The 19,141-nt window shown below is 39.1% G+C and overlaps 1 protein-coding gene across 1 annotated transcript; it reads left to right on the plus strand.

The window, feature by feature from the left end:
* The first annotated feature begins 18,694 nt into the window (after positions 1-18,694).
* LOC112007726 (bZIP transcription factor 53) lies at positions 18,695-19,141 on the plus strand. The gene has a single exon (XM_024040086.2). The coding sequence runs from the start codon at positions 18,695-18,697 to the stop codon at positions 19,139-19,141; it is 447 nt and encodes a 148-aa protein (XP_023895854.1).

Raw genomic sequence — 19,141 nt, forward strand, 5'->3', positions numbered from 1 at the left:
CTAGTATTTGTCTTTAGTTAGTAACAACAACCGTTTGTGAGATAATATATATGATTCTTATTTTATTTGTAGATCATGAAAAAATCAACTACAATGTTTGATATTTTCAAAAGAAAATATTCAAATTTTTTTTGTGGGGCCAGAAAATCGGGTAGCCTTGGCCCACTTCAACCCAGGCCCAAATGGCTCACGCCAAGGACGCATGATGGGTCCGAGGATGACCCTATCCTCGGTCGTCCAAGAACTCCGTACGGAGAAGGGCAAGCTCTGGGCGAACTGTCACCTCGGCATTGAATATGCTTACCTAACCCTTCTGGCCGCATTAATGGGGATGTAACCCCTTGACAGAGCAACATCGATCAGGGCGAACCACTGGAGCATGGATATGGCCTCTGATGGGACGGACGGTCAGGAGGGAGGCCAATAGATGATCAACAGGAAGAGGAAGAGAGGGATATATAAGAAAGGGCAACAAAGTGTAGAGGGGAAAAAGGAAAGAAAAAGTAAAAGGGGGAGAAAAGACCTCTTCGGCCCATGGCCGAGGAGCATCCCCCAGTTGTAAACTGTTCTTAGTATTTTTCAAATAAAAGGAAAGTAGTTCATGCCTCATGCACGCCGGCGAGCGCCTAAACCTTCGATCCACTCTCTACAAATTCATTGTTCTGGGTTCGTTAGGCCTTTAACGCATATCCTTTAGGCTTGGGCAACAAAAACTGACCCTACACTTTCGAAGTCAACATGGGATTGCCAACAACTAATGTTGCTATTCCAATTCTAGAAAATGTGGATGTTCCAATTCTAGAAAATATTCATTCCCCAATTTTGGAAATTGTTGATGTTCCAATCCCAAGAAATATTCATTCGAAAATGCCGATATCCCAATTCTGGAAAATAACCATATATCTTAAACACAATTTCAAAAAGTTGATCTTGATATGTTAAGAAACAATGATTTTTGGGTATTTGTCTTGGTTGACAGTTTATTAAAATTATATGGATGCATATTTGAATTTTTTTTTTGCTCATCTCCCCCCCCCCCCCAACGTGTAAGGAAACCAAGAAGAGAGAAGAAATTAAAAAAGAAAGTGTTCCTTTGGTCTGAGGGGTGCCTGGGGCTATTTATAGCCCCAACGCGTTTTTCGAGGTAGCGGCCCTTCAAGGACTGCCGGCCTCAAAAGGCCTTTGATTGGATTGATCTTGACTCCCCTAGAAATATTTTGACTTCCTATTTCCAAAAGGTATGGATCTTGAAAATCCAACTGTCGGATCAAAAGTTATGGCTCTCGGAAGTTTGTGGTGCATCAATCGGTGCGTAATCTCGGTTTTCGTGATATCTTTGCTGTTCTAACTCCAATTTTGACCCATGAATAATCGTTGGAATGAGAATTTGATAATTTCCGTAATGGCACTAATTTCAACCCGTTCTAACAGCTGGATCAAAATTAGAGTTTTTGGGCCCACCCAAGATCGACTTCGGGTCAAACTTGGTCAAAATTGTCAAAATTCTTTGAAAAGCTTGAGTTTGATGTAAAACTAAGAAAAATGTTTTTTTTTTTTTTGTGGGTTCTGACCTTGTTTGACCTTTGGTCAAACCAGAGTTAACTAGGGGCACTTTGGTCATTTTAGTTTAAAAAGGCACTTCGGGTACTCCAGTGCCCAAACGGGTTGCGCCACGTCGGTCTGAATGTTTTTGTGGCCCCACAGAGAGAAAATGATATTTTTTGGATTTTTCGAGATCTGGCATGCAAATTGAGGGCAGACAAAATACGGTATCAACAATAAGCCCATCTTTTTTCAAGAATACTGTATACTATAGTGCCCTATCTCAGGGTTGGGTGTATGATATTATAAAAAACGACTATGTGTCGGGTGTTTTTTTATTTTTATTTTTAATTTAACAAACAAACACAAAAGGGGTTAAATAATATTTTTTTCAAACCTAAACCCATTAAATATTTTACATATCATATCCATAATTTTTTTAGGGACATATCATATCCATATTGAACATAATTAAAATCTTATCAATTCTATCATCATCACATCCCATATATATTTTAAAAATCAAAACTATTATAATCTTATCATGGATCGATTTGAACAAATTGTCAAATTGAATCAAGATGTGGTATCATAAAATTGAATGGAAAATACTATTTAATAGAATTTAAGAATTACTAAGATTTTTTATAAAAGAAAAAGAAATACACTTACCTTCTTTTATTATAAATTAGTGTGTAACTCTGTGCATATGCACGAGTACATTTAAAAACAATCACAATTATTTATAAATATATATATATATATATATATATATAATTTAAAATCTAATTGGATTTAAACTCTTCGGTTTTTGCACCTAATAATTCACTTGTAACAAAAATTTTAAAAATTAGATGGGACACATGGTGCAAAATTGGACTCCAATTAAAATTTAATTTAGAATCTAATTAAATTTAGGATCTTTGATTTTTGCACTAAATAATTCATTAGACACACAAACCCGTGGTGCAAAATTAGACTCCGATTTAGAATTTAATTGGATTTTCTCTCAGTTTTTGCTATTAATATATACTAGCATATAACTTATGCAAATGCATGGATGCATTTTAAATTAAACACAATTTTTATTATAGAAATATAAATAATTAACCAAATTATTAAAAAAAAAATAGCATGTAACACAAGCATATGTATGGATACATTTAAAATTAAATACAATTTTTATCATGAAAATATAAATAATTAGTCAAATTATATTTTAAAAAAGTAAACCTAATTAGTCACATATTAAAATTCTTACCCAAATTTAATACTATTTATGATTTTTTTTTAATTTTTAATAAGATAGAAATGGGTGGTGATCTTTGTTGTGTGATGATTTTTATTGAGTATATGTTATTATTATTATTATTATTATTTTTTTAAATTTCATAGTTCATTAATATTAGATTCTTAGTATTTTGTGCTCATTAACTTACTTGGCACAAAGATTAAAAGATTTAAGTGGACACATGGTATAAACTTAAGTGGATAATTTTGGTATGTTCTCTACAAACATTTAGACACATGGCGCAAAATTAGATTTTAATTTCAAATTCTAATTAAACTTTCTTTGAGTCTTAATTTTTTTCTTTTTCTTTTTGGGAAGACTCTTTGAGTTTTACATATTAATATATATATATATATATATATATAATATATAGACTAACTTGTAACCCAAATGCATGGGGTTACTTAAAAGATATACATCAATGTGCGTAGTGTAATTCTTACATATATAATTTAAATATTATTGATAGTTATTCTTATATTTTTTTTTTANTCCTTGGACAGGCGTTGTGGGGTGCCTAACACCTTCCCCACACGTAACCAAACTTCCGGACTCAAGAATCAAGATTTTTTGCCATCCACATTAGATTAGGAAAAATGCCCTTTTTCTTAGCTTAGGATCAGTAATAAAATCAACTAGAAACAGGTGACCAATCACACCTTAGAAAAACCCAATGATTGGTGGTGACTTCACTTACCCTTGGTAATTCACCTAAAATTTGGCCAAGATTCTTGCCACAACCCTAAAGGTAGACAAATACCTTCCTCCATTGAGAAAGTAAGCACCTAAAGCTCCACAAAAACACCATGCACCAATCACTCGAGAAGGGCCTTCAACGGGCCCTGCACGCGTGAGAGTGTCGCCACGGCGAGTGGTCGAATGAAAGCCCGACGATGGCGATTTTTCGCTCCGATCAAGGTCGGACGTCAATAGACTGGCAACTCCACTGGGGATATATGAGAGTTTAGCCTTTAGAGCTTTTGATAAAACCATAATCTTTGGACATTGGCCTTCAAAAACACAGAAATTGGCATTGGCCTCCAAGGCTTTTCTTTTGAAAAAGGCATCTACTATATCTTAGTAGACTACTTTCAAAAGAGTGAAAAAAAAATCTTTTTCCAAAAACTCCTTTTCCGAAAAGGAGGCTTTGAGGTATTTTCACATGGGGTTTTATCACTTTCCTCACATGCTTTATAGCTTTCCTTCACATGCAAACATAGGGTAGCAAAACTTAATTTCCGTTGCACCTTTACCTGTTTTCATATATATATATATATATATACACATATATATGTGTGTATATATATATATATGTATATCTGTTGTGTTTGGAAAAAGTCTTTCCCTTTCATTAAGGATGGCATGACATATACACCATTTTTTAGCTGAACTCAGGCTCCGCACTGCTGGTATAGTCACATCTTTTTGGGGATTTCATCACCCCATTTGCGGATGCCTAGACACAAACATCGGTAGTGTTACCCATAGTTAGATCTGGGGCTGACTTTGTAGGCACTTCTGGGTCCATGGGTGGACAGGAGTAGCTGAAAGGCCCTCTCGATCCTTCCTGCCCCACAACTTCCAAGAAGGGAGGGGTATGGCGATTGAGTCCCCCTAGGATAGGAACAACCTACAAGTTAAGCCTTTACATACAATTGGCCTAGTTATGTCAAACCCATGAGGATTAGATCAGGCTCAGAGCCCCATGAGGACTAGGTAAAGCCCAAAGAGTGAGCATTCAAGCCTAGGAAAGGATACCCTTCTAGGTCTAGAGGTCAGGAAAAAGTGTTTTGTAACAGGTACACCCTTTTTACTTGCGCTAAAGAAATTGTGCTCTATTCCAGGTTCATTCTATCCTGCTTGCACAACATCCATGATTAAACCTAAAGGGAAAGCAACCCTGTTGCTTGTACATGCTAGATCATACCATATCCCTAAGGGTTTACAACCCTACAAGGGTGTTCATGCATACACTAAATGGTCCTGTCACCTAATTGTGCAAAGATAAAATTTGTGTCAAGTAGCTGAAATTCCGTTCAAGAGGAAACGCTGCCGAAGAGTTGTCAAGAATTCCAAAGCAACGAGAGTTCAAAAGCTTTCCTAAAAAAGATCCAAAAAAGATTGCTAGGACACATAAGTCCTTAAGGAGATCCAAAGGTTTAAGAGATCTATGCTGTGTAAATTGCCAAAAGGTGCAAGTTGCTAAAAAGTCCTTAAGGAGATCCAAAGGTCTAAGAGATCTATGCTGTGTAAATTGCCAAAAGGTGCAAGTTGCTAAAAAGTCCTCAAAGAGATCCAAAGGTCCAAGAGATCCATACTATCCAAGTTACCAAGAGATCCAAGTGTCCAAGAGCTTCCCTCGAGAAGTCCACATTGTCAGAAGCTGAACTTTTCCTCGTAATCGCATTTATTTGTATTGTAAAAGGCCCACTGTTGGAGTTGATGAACCCAGAGTTGTAAAAGTGAATCTTGTACAAGCATGTAATCAAAAGAAGGGTCCTTCCCGCATTATTGAGCATGTCGTGAAAGTTTTGGTTACTTGCCAATCCTGTGCATTAATCTCCATCATAGTAGAAACTCACCATGATAAATACCTGATCAAGGGTGCAAAAGCTAAATTTTTCTGAAAATGGTAGGTGTATGTTAAATAGCAAGGGCATAAACTAACTTGATTTTGCTGTTGTGTTTCCACATTGTTGAATGCACTTCGTTTCTTTCACCCTCTATTCTTTCTCAAGATCAAAAGATTGCTAAAAAGAAATAGTCTAAGCTACCACTATGTCATGATCCCATTGTTACTAGGTCCCATGCAAGAAAGATGTCTACCAGTGGGCCTTCGACTCCCGAAGTGAGTCCTGCCGAGTTCGCTCAGATGAAAGAGCCAATGTCAAAATTGATACGCATGGTGCAATAGCTAGATGTAGGAGGAGGACAAAACTCTTTCGGTCATAGTCAAGGAGGTCCCCAAACCGAAAATATGCCCAGAGGTGGCGTGAGCTAGCCGCTCAAGTGCAACCCCCCATGATGGAAAATGAGATGATCAAATGGTTCATTGACAACCTCAAGCCTTTTTACTATGAGAAGATAATCAACACCCAGGTCACTTATTTTGCTAGCCTCATCCTTATTGGGGAGCATATTGACGAGGGTATTAGGAGCAAGAAAATCATGGATCCCAAGTCTTTGAGTTCCATGGTTGAACAACAAGTTAAGAAAATGACTAGCCGCAAGGCTAAAGAAGCCGATGTGCAAATGATTGACAATACATTAGAAAAGCCTAGGGGTATTACTTTTGCTTATGCAACCCCAATTGCTAGACCTTATTAGCAATATGTTCAGTTTACTCAAGCACTTAACTGAACCTTTAATCAGGGAGGAAGGCCAAACCCACTTTGTCCCCTGAGGAGGGAAAACCGAAAGTACACTTTGTTACCCATGCCCATGGTAGATCTCTACGCTTACTTGCTAGAAAGGAAGCTAATGACCCCGATGTTTTTAGGCCCAGAGAAGGCCCTCCCATCACGTGGCTTTGATCCATCCAAGAAGTGTGAACACCATTTTAGGGCCGAGGTGCATACTCTAGAAGAATGTTACCATTTGAGGGACCATGTCTAGGATCTCATAGACAACAAGTTAATACAGTTCGATAATGCAGCTGCTCCGAATATCATCACCAATCATTTGCCTCATCATTAGGAAGGGAATGTGAATGCCATCATCATAGTAGAAGAAAAGGTTCCAGATTGCTCCTCACCGTTATTCCCATGGAAGGCCTTGCTCTAAGCCTTGGTCCAAGAGAGCCACCTTGATCTTAAGGGTATGGGAACCCCAAGATTTGATTAGGGAATCTGCTCATTCTGTGATAGTGGAAACAAGCATGCCCTGTTTGATTGTAGAGTGCTTCGAGCACAAGTTCAGAGTCTAGCCGATCGTGGTATTATTTGGATTGAAAGAGAAACTGTGCGAAGGGATGAGCATGGTAGCCAGCCTATGTCCTCTAGCCTATATCAATTGGTTCAAGGAAGGACTGGGATGAATATTTATAGAAACGCCTTGGAAAGGTTACTTCAGCACCTCTCTTTTCAATAGACATTGAGGAGATCATAGAATCACCTACGGATTCAAGGTTATCAAGTTTAGAAAAAGGGCAAGCCCCGCCAGTCATCGAGGGATTCACTCATCTGGTTCTTGCATTGCCTACAATCGCAGGGCCGGCTTTATTATCAGTTTAGGAAGGAACCACCATTGTCCCTACCGTCCAAGGTTTCGATCCTCTTACTCTGCTAAAACCTGCCTCAGGAATCTCTAGGGTATCGAGCTTAAAAGCCCTTGAAGCCATTCTGCTAAGTTTGGTGGTTATTAATCTAAAAAAGTTCTCTATAACACCCAATTTGCAAACTCAGGAGGGCGTTATCATTTGTATGTTGAAGCCGTTCCCTTATGAAGATAGCCATCGTGTCCCATGGAAATATGATGTGTACTTGATTTCAACTCGAATCGAAAAAGAGGAGGTCTGCTCCAATATCTCTTCTGGTCTATCTGGGCTTATTAGGAGTGGCCGTTGCTATACTCCCGAGGAGCTAGAAAAAGAAGGAAAGAGATTGGTAAGGGTATAGCTGATCCTGTTAGGAATAGGGTCATAACCAAAGAAGCCGAAGAATTCTTGAAAATTATCAGAAACTCAGAATACAGTGTGATTCAGCAGCTAAACAAGTCGCCAGCTCAGATTTCCATCTTGGTGCTATTGTTATCCTCTTATGTCCACCGTAATGCTCTCTTGAAAGTCTTGAAAGAGATGTGTTCCTACAGGTGTCACAAAATCTTCCTTTGAGGATATGGTCTTAATGGTGTTAGCCACCAACCAGGTTTCCTTTACAGATGATGAACTACCACCAGAAGGTAGAGAGCATACTTTGCCCTTGCACATTATGGTAAAGTGTGAAGACATGATCATCTTCAGAGTACTAATTGACAATGGATCAGCCCTGAATGTTTGCCCGATGTCTAATATAGAGCGTTTGAATGTGGATACCTCTATTATCCACCCTGCCACCATGATCATTAGAGCCTTTGATGGCACTCTCCAGAAGGTGCAGGGCGAGATCAAATTAGCCATTGGAATTGGCCCCATGTTTTTCATGGTCAACTTCAAGGTGGATTCCCTATATAATATGCTCCTAGGGAGGCCTTGGCTACATGCTGCAGGCATAGTTGCTTTTACCCTTCACCGGAGGCTCAAGTTCCCCTCCGAGGATCTATTGATCACTATTATAGTTGAAGAACCCCTGACTATCTTCAAGGAGACTTTTGTCCCCTACATTGGTGCTAATGCCTTTCCGGATGCAACTTTCCACAGTTTCGAGCTAGTCTCTATGATCTCCAGAGCTTCGAAACTCGAGTTTTCATGGCCCTTCACTACTTTAATGGCTGCCAAGGAGATGCTCAAATTTGGCTATTAGTTAGGCTAAGGCCTCGGTGTTGTAGGACGCGGGAAGATTGCTTTGATTGAACTCCCGGACAACAAAGGAGGTTTCGGTTTGGGGTACAACCCCTCTGATGAAGAACTTTTCCAGGCTTCCAAAGGAAAGAAAAGGAAGTGCATTGGCCAAGAGATGTCCATTCCCCATATTAGGGTCACTTTTTCGGCTCTGGCTAAGGTCATCAGATCAAAAATGGCACAGGAATCATGTGAGGAGGAATCAGATCTAGCTTGTCTCATCTACTTATGCCTTGAAGAATTCTCAGTAAATGCCATTATATCCCCCGGGGATGATCTGACTTCTACTATTAGGCCTTATATGCCAGGCGAGACAGTAGGCCATTGGACCATCGAGCCCTGCTTTGTGGTTGCACTAACTGAGTAAGGAGTGTTCCATCATCGTGCGGTTAGGTCCTCCAATTGCTCGAAAGAGTTGGAATAGCATATCTAGTTTGTTTTGCATGTTTATTTCCTATTTTTTGCATTCCTTGTTTGCATTTCTCCAGTTTATTTCCCAAAAAAAAAGAAAAAAAGAAAGAGTGTTTCCCTGTTTATCATTATCAGGCATGAACTTTGTTCTCCCCCTATCTATAACCCATTAATGAAATTATCCAATGTATTATTCAGGAAATTCTTGCATTTATCTCTTTATTTGCTTTCCTATGAATATGTGTGTGCAAATTATCTTATGTTTCTCTGTATATGTTCCATTTTATAGGATCTATTCTAAATCCCAAGTAGGTACATCATCCTGTTACCATAACGAGGATATTGATGATGTGAATAAGACAATAAAGTTGGATCATGATGTTGAAGGATTAGAGGAAATTCCGAGTTTGCCTCATGATATTTTGGAAGCTCTAAACAGAGAGAGTGAAGGGTTCAAGCCCAACATACAAGAAACTGAAGTGATTAACCTTGCCGACAAAGGTGAGAATGAAAAACCCGTCAGGATTGGGGTGAACTTTCCTAAAGACATGAAGCCTGAGCTCATAGCGCTACTCAAAGAGTTCAAAGAGATATTTGCTTGGTCCTACCAAGATATGCCAAGGTTGGATACTGAGATTTCGTGCACAGAATTCCAGTTAAGTTAGAATGCCATCCAGTGCGGCAAGCCCTTCGAAGGATGAAATCTAAGATCATTTTGAAGATCAAGGAGGAAGTAGAAAAGCAGTTGAAAACCGGTTTCCTTATCGCGATAGCTGCTTGCTCACTCCCAAGTGCAAGAGATCGTAGCAATATAATTCTCGGAGTACCGAGGTCGAACCACAAGGAGCAAGATAGATTCAAAGACAATATAATTAAACAAAAATTTGGGTAAAGAAGAAATGGTGATTATTAACAAGAATAATAATAAAAACTAATTTAAATCAATAATGTAAATACCAGGGCATCGGGGTGTTTCCCTATGTCAACATGAGATTCTTTGTGATCTAAGAAAATATATATTTCATAATTGATTGTTCTTATATAATTAAAAACTTATGATTCGGTTAAACTAAGATAATTCAAGAATGCATGATAACGTTGATTAATAATGCAGTTAGAAAAGTTTTCAGAAAAACCCATTCAATTTAAAATCTAATTTATATTTGAAACTATTAGATATTCATCTAAACAATAAGAAAAATATGATTGAACTTATTAAAAGTATGGAAGAACTAATACATCAAAAGAAATCTAATTGAACAATCAAATATGTCATTGATAAAATCCTAGAAAGAATCACATTGAATATTCATACCGTATAGAAGAAACATAACCCCTAGTCCTAGCAAAGAGTTTAGGCTGCCATTAGAGAAAGGAAAATACAAGGTTTTCTTTGCCCAAAATCCATTCTCACAGCCTCCCTCTAAAACCCTAATGTCTAAGTGTCCAAAGAAAATAAAACTTTTACAATTCTAATTTCTGTCTAGGTTTATAGCAATAAATTGTGAGTTAATTTCGGCATTCAAAAATTGAGAATTTTGAAAAACTCAAAACTGAAAAGTGGTAGATATTTAATTCACGGTTCCAACCCATCTAGCCTTGTGTCAATTGAATCTTTGAAGAGAGAGATACGCCCAAAATACTGATCAGTGCTCAAATTAGATTTTTCCTTTTCAAATTCCGCCTCTTTGATTTCTTTCCTTATTTGAAGCTCCAATCATGGAACATGATCCAAGCACTCCAGCTGCACCTCCTTATACATTTAAGCATGGTCCTTTAGCTCCACTTTAATTCTAGTTTGGCCTCTATTCTCTCACAAATTCCTATAAACCCATCTTTTTCACATGATTTCCTCAAAGTAGAAAATTACACACAATGAATACATCTTATTCAAGAAATTATGTAAAGATAAATAATAGGGACTAATGCAAATCATAGCATAATTATAAAAATTAATCACAGTAATAAGGAGATAATGCCTACATAAATATATAACAAGCATACATTTTGAAGCGTTATCAATAGCCTACTCAGATTGGTTCACCAACATTGTTCTTATGCCTAAGAAAGATGGGAAAGTACGCATGTGCGTCGATTACAGGAATTTGAAATAGGCCAGCCCCAAGGATAACTTTCCATTGCCACATATCAATACCCTGATCAATAATACCACTACCAACAGATTCTTTTCCTTCATGGACGGGTTCTCAGGCTATAATTAGATCAAAATGGTCGAGGAAGACAAAGCTAAGATTGCATTCACCATTAAGTGGGGAACCTATGCATATGATGTCATGCCATTCGGCTTAAAGAATGCTGGGGCTACTTATCAGCGAGCCATGGTAACCTTGTTCCGTGATATAATGCATAAAGAGATTGAAGTTTACATGGACGACATGATTGCCAAATCTGCTAGGGATCATCTGGTAGATTTGAGAAAGCTGTTCAAGCCCTTTATCAAGTACAGGTTGAGACTAAACCCTAACAAGTGTGTCTTTGGAGCTAGTTTAAGCAAATTGCTTGGCTTCATAGTCAGCCAAAGAGGAATCGAAGTGGACCCAACAAAAGTCCAAGCCATCCGAGACATGCCAACATCACAAACTGAGAAACAGATTCACAACTTCTTAGGCAAAGTCAATTACATAGCTCGCTTCATAGTGCAGTTAATCGCCACATGTGATCCACTATTCAAGCTCTTGAAGAAAGACACAAAGATAGAATGGACAGATGAGTGCCAAACGGCTTTTGACAAGATCAAGAAGTATTTGTTGAACCCTCCTATTTTGGTTCCCCCAACAAGAAAGAAAGGGCAATTTATTACTTAAGCAGGAAGTTCACTAGTTGTGAGACTAATTACATCACCATTGAAAAGACGTGTTGCGCCCTAGCATGGGCATCATGCAAGTTGCGGCAGTATATGCTCTACTACACCATGCGGCTCATTTCCTATATGTATCCCATTAAGTACATCTTTGAAAAGCCAGCTCTTACAAGGAAGATCACTTGTTGGAAAATGTTGCTCTCTGAGTTCGACATTGTGTTTGTGACAAGAAAGGCCATTAAGGGCCAGACCATAGCCGATTACCTAGCGGACCAGTTGCTGAATGATCAAGAACTTTTAGAATCCCTCTTCCCTGATGAGAACTAAGCAAAATAAACTGCCCCAGTTTAGGGTTTTGTGAGGTTCTGAGCCTGCAGACTGGCTGAAAGTAGCCTCGACTTTGTAGACCATACCATAATGCTGATAACGAATGCGGACACTCCGAATGAGATCTCCTTAGACACGCCATAAGGTGGTATGCACTGGTCGTTCCTGTTATTACCCGAGCGGGCTAAAAATCCAAGGACAGGCCTCTTGAGGAAACATCATGAGAAATGACTCCCCTTATCCTCCAAATAGGCTGCAAAAGTTGCCGCGTGGCCGAGATTAGGCTCAGCATTTTTTTGTTGTAAATTTTGACTATCGAGGCTGAATTGACCCCTAAAATGGACTTTGAAAATGAGGTTCAAGACTTCTGGGAGTGCTAAACAAGACGCACAAATATAAATTGCCCCAGTGTAGGATTTATGTAGCTTTGGATGCACAAGCAAGAGTGTCTAGTAATCCAGTTTACTGCTGGGTTGATTGCGTACTACGATGAGTGCTAAAATGAGGGAATCTTTGCTCTAAGGTGATAAAAAAATATGCTAAATAGGGAGGGAGTGCTCAAAATGTGTGTAGGTTTATGCCTGGGGAGCTAAAAAACCCTAACATGTGATTTTTCTGGGCTTTCTTTTTCCTTTTTCTTCACCCAAAACACTTAGAAAACACTGCTTTTCACCATTTTTTGCGTAGATCTTCATCGAATTGTTAGATTTTAGCAAGATCCGTTCATGGATGCTTTTGGTGCTCACTCCAACGACACCTTGGTTGAGCTTGAGAGGAAGGACTGCCATGAGAGAAAGCTTAGAAGGTGGTGGGGCTTTTTTTCTTATGGTGACCAGGCACTCATCCAATAGCTTCTTGGAGATGCCATTGCTCTTCTTCACACCATACTAGATTGGCATTTGTTGGAGATCATCATCTCTTGCTGGGACCCTACTTTGAGATGCGTCACCATTGGAGATGTTGACTTGGTGCCTATGTTGGAGGAGTATGATTGTTTCCTTTCTCTTTCTACTCCTCTGAGCAATGTTTTAGTTTTGCCAGTGTGGACACGTTACTGCAAGAGCATGGACGGACCTAGGTAGGGGCATGGGCCCAAATTTTTTTTTTAGTATGTAAAATTTTCAAAAAAAAGGCTTGGGCCCTTTGGTTTTTAGCTCGAGCCCCCTTTGGGTTTTAGCTCAAGCCCCCCTCACCTATCCCAGCCGGCCAACCTAGGAGTTTTCAAGAGCCCATGAAAACCTTAAATATATATATATATATATGTAAAAAAGGAAAAAAGAAGAAGAAGAAGAAGAAGAAGAAAACCCAACACAACAGTCAGTAAAACTCCAAAACCAAATAGAAAAGCCAGAAAAGAAGGTAAAAAGAAAAAAAGAAAAGAAAAGAAAGGGAGAGGCGAGAGCGAGACAGAGAAAGTTAGAGACTGCTGAAGAGAAGATTTGAGAGAAAAAAGCATTGATGAATTTCTGTTAGCTTGGGAGTGGACTGACATTCCTTGAGATTAATTAAGTCTTCCTTCAAGTGAACTCAATAGATATGCCATAAACATCCAGCTGAACACACAATATAAAAAGACTTTGATTACCCAAAAGTGCCCTTTGCTTCTTATTCTATTGGACCCCATAGTTGCACCCAAAGTCATGTGGTTGTTTTGGTCATTTACCTTGATGTGACATGTTGTGGTTAGATGGGTACACGTGGCAGATTCTCAGTGCATGATCTGGTATGATAAGGTGAGAGTGTAGGACATTTCTTTTTTGTTTTGTGTTTCTTGCCTTCTTTTTTTTTCTTTTTCTTTTTTTCTTTTTTTTTGTGAATCTAATTTTTTTAAAGAATATTTTAATAGTAAAAATATAGAAAAAAAAAATATATTTTTAATAATTTTTTAATCGTCGCACCCACACCCTACTTTTTCAAAAATTGCTGAGTCTCGCACCCGAATTCGAAAACGCACCCGTGCTTCATAGATTAAATGCATCATGCAAATTACATAGATTCTAGTATTTGTCTTTAGTTAGTAACAACAACCGTTTGTGAGATAATATATATGATTCTTATTTTATTTGTAGATCATGAAAAAATCAACTACAATGTTTGATATTTTCAAAAGAAAATATTCAAATTTTTTTTGTGGGGCCAGAAAATCGGGTAGCCTTGGCCCACTTCAACCCAGGCCCAAATGGCTCACGCCAAGGACGCATGATGGGTCCGAGGATGACCCTATCCTCGGTCGTCCAAGAACTCCGTACGGAGAAGGGCAAGCTCTGGGCGAACTGTCACCTCGGCATTGAATATGCTTACCTAACCCTTCTGGCCGCATTAATGGGGATGTAACCCCTTGACAGAGCAACATCGATCAGGGCGAACCACTGGAGCATGGATATGGCCTCTGATGGGACGGACGGTCAGGAGGGAGGCCAATAGATGATCAACAGGAAGAGGAAGAGAGGGATATATAAGAAAGGGCAACAAAGTGTAGAGGGGAAAAAGGAAAGAAAAAGTAAAAGGGGGAGAAAAGACCTCTTCGGCCCATGGCCGAGGAGCATCCCCCAGTTGTAAACTGTTCTTAGTATTTTTCAAATAAAAGGAAAGTAGTTCATGCCTCATGCACGCCGGCGAGCGCCTAAACCTTCGATCCACTCTCTACAAATTCATTGTTCTGGGTTCGTTAGGCCTTTAACGCATATCCTTTAGGCTTGGGCAACAAAAACTGACCCTACACTTTCGAAGTCAACATGGGATTGCCAACAACTAATGTTGCTATTCCAATTCTAGAAAATGTGGATGTTCCAATTCTAGAAAATATTCATTCCCCAATTTTGGAAATTGTTGATGTTCCAATCCCAAGAAATATTCATTCGAAAATGCCGATATCCCAATTCTGGAAAATAACCATATATCTTAAACACAATTTCAAAAAGTTGATCTTGATATGTTAAGAAACAATGATTTTTGGGTATTTGTCTTGGTTGACAGTTTATTAAAATTATATGGATGCATATTTGAATTTTTTTTTTGCTCATCTCCCCCCCCCCCCAGTTTGAAATCCTAGGTCTGTCCCTGCGCAAAAGGCTTACTGATTTAATGGGCTTCAAGAGGCTCATTATGGAGGCCTTGACTTGGTATGGCAGCGGGATAGGAGGGAGCATGTCCTTTAAGTTCTTGCATGATTGGTTCCATTTACTAGAGTGCCTTGTTGGCTACCAAGATGATTTTGTGGATTTAGAGGAGTGGTAAGCATCTTATCGGCGTCATGCCTTCTTGGTGGCCTTTTTTGGAGTGGTTCCCTTCACCCTCAAGAGTTGTCAGTTTTGCCGTTCCCCCTTTGGTGAGTGCCATAGCTCATAGTACCTCTTTCATTCATGCTTTACTTTCTGAGACCATTAGATCCTTGTCCTCGTGTCGAGAGGTGAGTAGGGGTAGGCTAGGTTGCTGCATTCACATGTTACAGTTGTGGTTTTGTATCCACTTGAGTGTCATTGCCAGGGGTCAGCCCATGGGCTTTGTGAGTAGGAATAGAGTCTGGGCTACTGTATCCCTCGCTTTTCCTTTTTCCGGGGATACTGATGGTTGGCTAAGATACTTGTGCAGCCTGAGTCCTACTAACTGGACTTGGAGAGTCAAGTGGGGTATCACTAGAGGGCAGGGGCAGACCCATTGTGTCAGTTTACTCGGCATTCCCTTGGTGGGCATCTAGGAGTGCACTGGGTATTTCCCAGGCATGGCCATGCGGTAGTTTGGGGTTATCTAGCATATTCCCCGACTTAGTGATCTTTCTACTGTTACCTGTAAGTACGGGTTCGTGGACATCGATGTAGCAATGATATGGCGTGCCTCTGAGTTCTGGGAAGCGCGTAAATTGAGCATTGACTTCCCCCTCTGTTCTAGGGATGACCAGGAGTGGTTTTCTGCTGAGTTTAAAGTGTGGCGAAACATGAGGGATCCCGTCTTTGTGCTTGACTTATCATTACCAGTTTTAGCCGATTTTCCATTTTCGGCTGATATTTTGAGAGATTATACTCTGGAGTTCGAGATTAGGGTTGAGAGGGCCCTTACGAATCTAAGGGAGTGCCTGAGGGAGGCTGTCAAGGATAGAGACTACAGCAGGGAGCTAGCTGATACAATCATGGAGGATACTAAGGAGATAAGCAATGCACAGGAGAGTGAGCTCATTGCTCTATGGGCAGGGCTCTACTTCTGATTCCACGATGGAGAGGGAGCTGGTCTGTCTTCGACATTCCCATGATAGACTTAGAGAGATTGCTAGAGACTTGGGCTTTGATGCAACTAGATTACTTCGCACTCATGCTCAGGACGATTCGATTCTCCACACTAGTTTTGGAAGGTTGTGCCAGGCTGTGTCTGATCACTTGGGCCATGTTTGACTGGCTGGCATTCTTTTCTGTTTACTTGTTTTCTACACGTGAGCTATCTTGTTAGTATCCCACCATGTATGGAAAGGTCCTTCGTAAATTGCTAGGCAATTGCGTAAGGCCTTCCGCTTTTTGTTTGAGTTCTTAAAGCATAGTTTATATTTTTTTTTTAACTCTTTAAAAAGTCTTGTAAGAATATTTAGGTAGAAAATGTAAGTTGTCAAATTTTTTTTTTTTTTAAAATATTTTTAAAATATTTTATGTTCATTAATTCTAGACTCATTAGTTTTTGTATGTAACAACTCACTTAGATGGATATTTATGATATAGTCCCACATTTTACTCCAAAATTAAAAAATAAAATTCTCTCCAAAAATAAATACTTTAGGACACATGACGCAAAATTAGACTTCAATTGTAGAATCTAATTAGTTTTACTCTTAGCTTTACCTATTAATATATACACACACACACACACACACACACATAGATTTTGCTTTTGCTAATAAAATATATATAATACAAGTATTTTAGTAATATGTATGTGCATTTTGTTTAATTAATTATTTTCATCTACTCAATTTGTGTGTTTATTTTATTTAATTTATGTAGGGTCGGTTTTTGTTGTAGCCCAAAAGATATGGGTTCCCCCAGGCCCAACGAACCCAGAACAATAAATTTGTAGAGAGTGGGTTGAAGGTTTAGGCGCTCACCGGCGTGCATGAGGCATAAACTACTTTTCTTTTATTGAAAGATACTAAGAACAATTTACAACTGGGGGATGCTCCTCGGAACATAGCCGATGAGATTTTTCCTCTCCAAACTCATTCCTCCCCCCTCATTTACACTTTGCTCTCCTTTCTTATATATCCCCCTCTTCCTCCTCATGTGGATCATCTATTGGCCTCCCTTCTGACCGTCTGTCCCATCAGAGGTCATATTCGTGCTCAGGTGGCTCACCCTAATCGATATTGCCCTGTCAAGGGGTTACATCCCCATTAATGCGGCTAGAAGGGTTAGGTGAGCGTATTCAATGCCGAGGTGACAGTTCGCCCAGGGCTTGCCCCTTCTCCGTACTTCTGTTGTCAACGCGTGACACTGGGCCCTCTGCTCCTTGGATATTCTAGGAGTCCTTTGGTAGGGTGGTCCTCGTGTTTTTCCGAAGTCTCGGACGCCCGAGGACAGGGTCATCCTCGGACCCATCATGCATCCTCGGCGTGGGCCATTTGGGCTTGGCTTGGAGTGGGCCAAGGCTACCTGATTTTCTGGCCTCACAATTTATTTATTTAGAGAAGTGTGTTTGGAATTTAGATAAGCTTTAAATCTAGTTTATTTTTATAAAAAATTGAATGTATAATTTTTAAAACTTTTATAATTACAACTGTAATTTTTTTTATTTATATTTTCAAAATAAAAATAAACACAAAAATTGAGATAAACACATAAATTTCTAGCTTATTTTCTAAATAGGGTCATCATATCATTATTATTTCTCTATTTATCCTCTCTTAAATTGACAACATTTCTATCTCGTAATAGATAATATCATTTTAATGTTTTTTTAATAAAAAAAATTGTAATGATTTGATTTTTTAATGATTAAATTATAATATATAAATAAAAGTAAATAACTAAACTATATTTGAATCATTCTAAAACCTCACTTAGAAAGGTTTTTTTTTTGGAATAAAAAAAGAATTTTCATATATTTGAAAATAACAAAAAGCATTTTTAGTAGAACGTAAAACTTTATCCAAGGTGAGTTTAAAAGCAAAGTTTGACCGAGCAAAAGAATATTCGAACCATAAAAAGCATGGAAAAGAGTTGTCCAGAAGTAAGAGGCGCCTTAAACGTTGCAGCTGGCGTCACCTAGCACGCCAGCCTTGACACCGACACCAATGACCTCATAAAACCCCCCACAAAATTTTATAAACTGATAATACCCACAATAACCCCAACACGTTTGTTTTTTTCCTCTATAAAATTACAATTCCACGCGCATTCTCATCTTCTTTGGTTTCACTTTTCAACCCCTAGCATTCTCCGCCTCCGTTGTTATTGTTTTTTTCCTTATCTTCAAAAGCCCAAAAGCCTTTCAGTTCTAAGCTTTTCAATTTGCTCAAAATTTTTCAATTCGAAATCTAGGGTATTCGTTTCTGATTTTCTCAATGAATTTAGTTTTTCTATGACACAGACCATCCTCATGCGTCGAATTCGATTGCTTCATTCGTTTTCAGTTGTATTTCTCTACTGGTTCTACGTGTTTTCATGAACTAGATCTAACTCCCTAAATCTTTGATTTTGATTTTATTTCTCTTTAAGCCTGATCTTTGTTTTTAATTTTGTAGTCTTAACTCTTTAGAAACCCTAATTTTCATAGATTTTGACAAATTCGTTCGGAAGAAAAAAAAGAAAAAAAGAATTTGTAATTAATGGCTTCGATTCAACGACCTGCGAGTTCCGGATCCGGATCCGGGTCCGGATCCGGATCCGGATCCGATGTGGCGATCGACGAGAGGAAGAGGAAGAGGATGTTGTCGAATCGCGAATCGGCGAGGCGATCTCGGATGAGGAAGCAGAAGCAGCTGGAGGATCTGACGGACGAGGTGACTCGGTTGCAGCTCTCGAATCGCGATCTGGTGCAGAAGATCAACGCCAAGGAGCAGAACTACGGGGCGATCGAATCCGCCAACAACGTTCTCAGAGCTCAGCATGCGGAACTCACAGATCGTTTGCGATCCTTGAATTCGGTGCTTCAGATGATCGAAGAAATGAGTGGATTCTCCGTGGATATTCCGGAGATTCCTGATTCTATGATGAACCCATGGCAGCTCAACCGTCCGATCCAGCAGATCGTGGCTGATATGTTCCTGCCTTGA

The sequence above is a fragment of the Quercus suber genome, unplaced genomic scaffold (genome assembly GCF_002906115.3).
Source record: "Quercus suber isolate HL8 unplaced genomic scaffold, Cork oak 2.0 scaffold_7, whole genome shotgun sequence".
Taxonomy (NCBI): Eukaryota; Viridiplantae; Streptophyta; class Magnoliopsida; order Fagales; family Fagaceae; genus Quercus; species Quercus suber.